Source organism: Eleutherodactylus coqui, chromosome 6 (genome assembly GCF_035609145.1).
Source record: "Eleutherodactylus coqui strain aEleCoq1 chromosome 6, aEleCoq1.hap1, whole genome shotgun sequence".
In the NCBI taxonomy this organism is placed as follows: Eukaryota; Metazoa; Chordata; class Amphibia; order Anura; family Eleutherodactylidae; genus Eleutherodactylus; species Eleutherodactylus coqui.
The window spans coordinates 226,604,701-226,608,777 of record NC_089842.1 but is presented as its reverse complement, the minus strand read 5'-3'; the positions used below and the strand labels follow the sequence as shown (position 1 = coordinate 226,608,777).

The following is a 4,077-nucleotide window of genomic DNA, read 5'->3' as shown; positions in this document are numbered from 1 at the left end:
AGTTCTTTACTGTTTTTAAGATCTCTGCTTGCTGTCATTCTTTTTTAGAACAGCAAGCAGAGATTTACAAAACTGTAAAGTATTTATTTAGAACGTTTCAAAAGATAAAGATTCTGCTTCTAATTTGGTGGCCATTCTTCGGTTAGCTCCAATAAGGCCCAATGTCCATGGGCAAATAGATTTATTAAATCTGCGCAGGTCTCCCGCACGCATGATCCGCTCCCATAGGGGATCATTGGGCACCCGCAGTTAATTAAATACCTGCGGATTTCATTTTCCCCGGCGAGCAGATCGCACACGCAGGAAAACACCCGCAGCATGCTCCATTCTGTGTGGTTTTCCTGCACCGATGGCTTCCACAGCTTCTATTTAAGTCAATGGAAGCCATCCGCCCCGCGACACAGATGCAGATGACACTGCGTACGTGCACTGACAACATTTATTGTGCGAGTAAATAATACATTTCTTTGATAGATCGGACTTTTACGGACGCAGCGATACCAAATATGTATTTTGTTTTTTTATTTAGATTCTTTTATTATAAATCTGACAAAGGGGGGGGGGGGTTAAACTTTTATTACTTTTTTTAAAAATAATTATCAAAACTTTATTGATCTTATTTTTACTTTTATTAGTCCCCGGAGGAGACAACAACTTGCGGTGCTTTGATCGCTCCTGTAGTATGATGTAATGGCATAGCATTTCATCATACTGCGATCTGGCAGACATTTTATCAAGCCACCCCATGGGCATGACTTAAAGCTCAGATGAGCCCCGTGACTTATCGAAGCTGTTGCCGCCGGGTGTTGGCAGTAATGCACCCATATGGCATACGTGTGCCCGCCTTTATCTTCAGGCACCCATTGACTTCAATAGGAGTTTTAAATCACATTAATAAGAACATGTCCTGTTTTGGGTTTTTTTTTGACGTGTGTGAAAAATGGATGACACTCGGGTGACGCTCATCCATTAACGCAAAACACAACAAAAACGGAAGTAAAACACACATACTGTCGCAGTGAATTCAGTCAGTTTTTCACTGACTTAAGTCGCACTTGCCCCTGTGAATAAGACCTAAGAGTTGCCGCAGACACAAAAAAGATGGTTACTTATTAATCACTGCTTATTATAGCCTATGAGGGGCTTAGAACAATTTCAAAAGGGGCCTTATGCTGAAAATGTGTTCCGTATGGCCAGACCAGACTGCTATCCAATTTGGGCGGTATGTTGTGTTGCACTGTCAACTTTAGGACCTGTTAGAGCAGTGTTCCCCAACTCCAGTCCTCAGGGACCACCAACAGGTCATGTTTTCAGGATATCCCATGGTAAGACCACCAGTGGCAATGTCTGAGGCCCTGACAATAATTACATCACCTGTGCAACACTGAGGAAATCCTGAAAATATGACCTGTTGGGGGGGGAGGTGGGGGTGAGGACTGGAGTTGGGGAACCCTGATCTAGAATGGTGTACAAGGAAGTAAGCTAATAACAGTAAGGCTGGGTTCACACAGGGCGGATTTGTTGCAGTCTTGCCGCGTTTTTTCTGTTGCGGCTTTGCTGCAGAAGAACTGCTTCTGCGGCAAAACCGCTTCAAAGGTTATTTTTTTCTTGCTTATTTTCCGCACGGAAAATCCGCAAGCGTTTTTTTCCGCAGCGCGTTTTTACTTTTGCAGCGTATTTTGGTGCGGATTTTGTTGCGTCCATAGAGGTCTATGGACAAAAAAGCACTGCGGAAAAGAATTGACATACTGTGTCTTGAAAAACCGCACCGCAGCTGCATTTCTGGACTGCAGCAAAGCAGAAAAACTCCGTCCTGTGAGAACAGCTTTTTGCCCAAACACATTTGCATTGCATTGCGCTGCAAACGCAGCGGTTTTGCCGCAGTGCGATTATGCAATGGCAAACCGCAGCAAATCCGCCCTGTGTGAACCCAGGCTAATAATCCCGGAGGAGCCTCCATATTAGACCCCAACAGATCACCTAAATGTTTTATGTTGAATATTCTACATCCCCGGGCTCTGGGAAATTCCTTACAGCAACTGTGATTCCTTAGCTGCAAATTCTCAAACTGTTAATCATACCAGTAGGTTCAAAAATTGGTTTATCTACCCATAATACAGCATGAAGGGGCTCGGTGAAGGTGGCAGTGAAGGTATATAAGTGCCTGATGGGGTCACACAGCTCATAAAAGGACAGCCGCCCAGCCTTATAATCCAGACAGATCCTGAATCTATCACTGGAGATCTGGCGAGGTAACAGGATCTCTTTACTGTCGTGTATCACTGAGTACTGATTATCAAACCAATACCTCCTCAAACACCAGGACTTGTTATTATATGCAATGCATGACTGCTGCCCCCTCCTGTCTATACTGGGGTAACACATCCCCACCCTCCACCACCCAAATCTACTGCCTTCCACATCCCAGTAATGTCGACCTGAGGAGAATCCCCTCCTGCTCATCACCTGATTATACTGGAATCTCTCTGCTGTTTCTGGACGCTTCTGGTTCTGTTGTGTCCGGGTTGCAGTTTTCAGGTCGTCTGATATATGGATATTATTACCAGCAGTGTTTACATCCAGTAATATGTCTGCAGGGCCCTCCACATAGATCCCCCTCCTTATATCTGTAATTATGTCACATAATGTGTGTAATGTGTCTGAGATCACAGCCACATCCGGACCATCTACATCATGGAGCAGTTTATCATGTCCCCCTGTGTCCCCATCACCTCCATCATGTTCCACCGTGTCCTCAGGATCACACAAGTCCCCGGTGTCTGGTTCCTGTAAGACAATCAGTGGATCAGTCATGTTACACAGCTCCTCCATGTGTCTAATTTTCCTGGACAGCTCGTCCTTCTGTATTTCCAGCTTCTTCATCGGAGCAGAGAGTGAGAGTGACTCTTCCTTCTCCTGCCTAAAGATCTCACTCAGGACCCTCTTCTCCAGATCATCCAGCCGTCTCCTGATGTCTCTACACAGGGCAGTGACTCTCTCTGCTTCTCCAGATGCTTTTTCTTGAGATTTCCTCCTGCTCTCCTCCAGACTCCGGACTCTTTCCTCAGTCTCCTCCCTCCTTGTGGTCAGTTTCTGGAGAACATTTCTCAGTTTCTTCTTCTTCTTCTCAGAGGCCTCATCCAGCATCTCCACCCGATGACCCCGATGTTCTCCAGCCAAACTGCAGGTCACACAGATACAAGCGGCATCCTCAGTGCAGTAATATTCCAGGATCTTCTTATGGACAGAACATTTCCTGTCCTCCAGGTTGGTGCTGGGCTCACATAAGATATGTTCTGCTGACTTGCTGTGAACTCTCAGGTGTTTCTCGCACAGAGAAGCTTCACAGTGCAGACAGGATTTAGCAGCCGGTACAGGAAAGTACACACAGTAAGTGCAGAAGATCTCGGCTTCCGCCTGTGTCGGAGTAGTAATCAGGAAGTTCTCCATGATGTTACACAGAGCTAAGCATCTCATCAGTGCCGGCCGCTCCTGAGACTTCTCTCTGCATTCAGGACAGGAATAAACTCCTGACTCCTCCTGTGTATCCAGCACACGATGAATACAGACCCGGCAGAAGTTGTGTCCACATCTCAGCATTGCAGGATCTGTATACGTGCTCAGACAGATGGAGCAGAGCAGCTCGTCTCTCACAGCAGCAGACGACATGGCTATCAGAAGGAGGAAATGAAACAAAATTGTAGTCATTCATTTACCTCTAAAGGACACGGTAGTTTTTTTTCATCACCACATTCTAAGGCTTTATTCACACAGGCATTGCGATTGTCGGCCACCTACATTGCGGCTGAAAATCGCATAAATAAGAGAAAGTGACGACCAAGTTTTATCACCCATTCACATGTTTGGGGGCAGCGCATATACGCCACAGCTCGGAATTCCGTCAGTCGGGGATAGAGAGTTTAGTGATACTATACTCTTTCCCCCTCCCTACCCATCCCTTTGCCGGCTGATTGCAGCAATAGAAGCTCCCATAGAAGCCTATGGGAGTGTAGTGGGTCAAAGTACATATATCTGGCCCCTCCGTAACTGTCATACAAGTCATGTCTTTTATGTGGA

At 46.0% G+C, this 4,077-nt stretch overlaps 1 protein-coding gene across 1 annotated transcript; it reads right to left on the bottom strand.

Moving 5' to 3' along the window:
• Positions 1–1,156: 1,156 nt before the first annotated feature.
• On the bottom strand, positions 1,157–3,669 carry LOC136631626 (E3 ubiquitin/ISG15 ligase TRIM25-like). The gene has a single exon (XM_066605911.1). It carries the CDS (start codon positions 3,667–3,669, stop codon positions 2,050–2,052), a length of 1,620 nt encoding a protein of 539 aa, XP_066462008.1. The 3' UTR covers positions 1,157–2,049.
• Between the last annotated feature and the right edge of the window lie 408 nt (positions 3,670–4,077).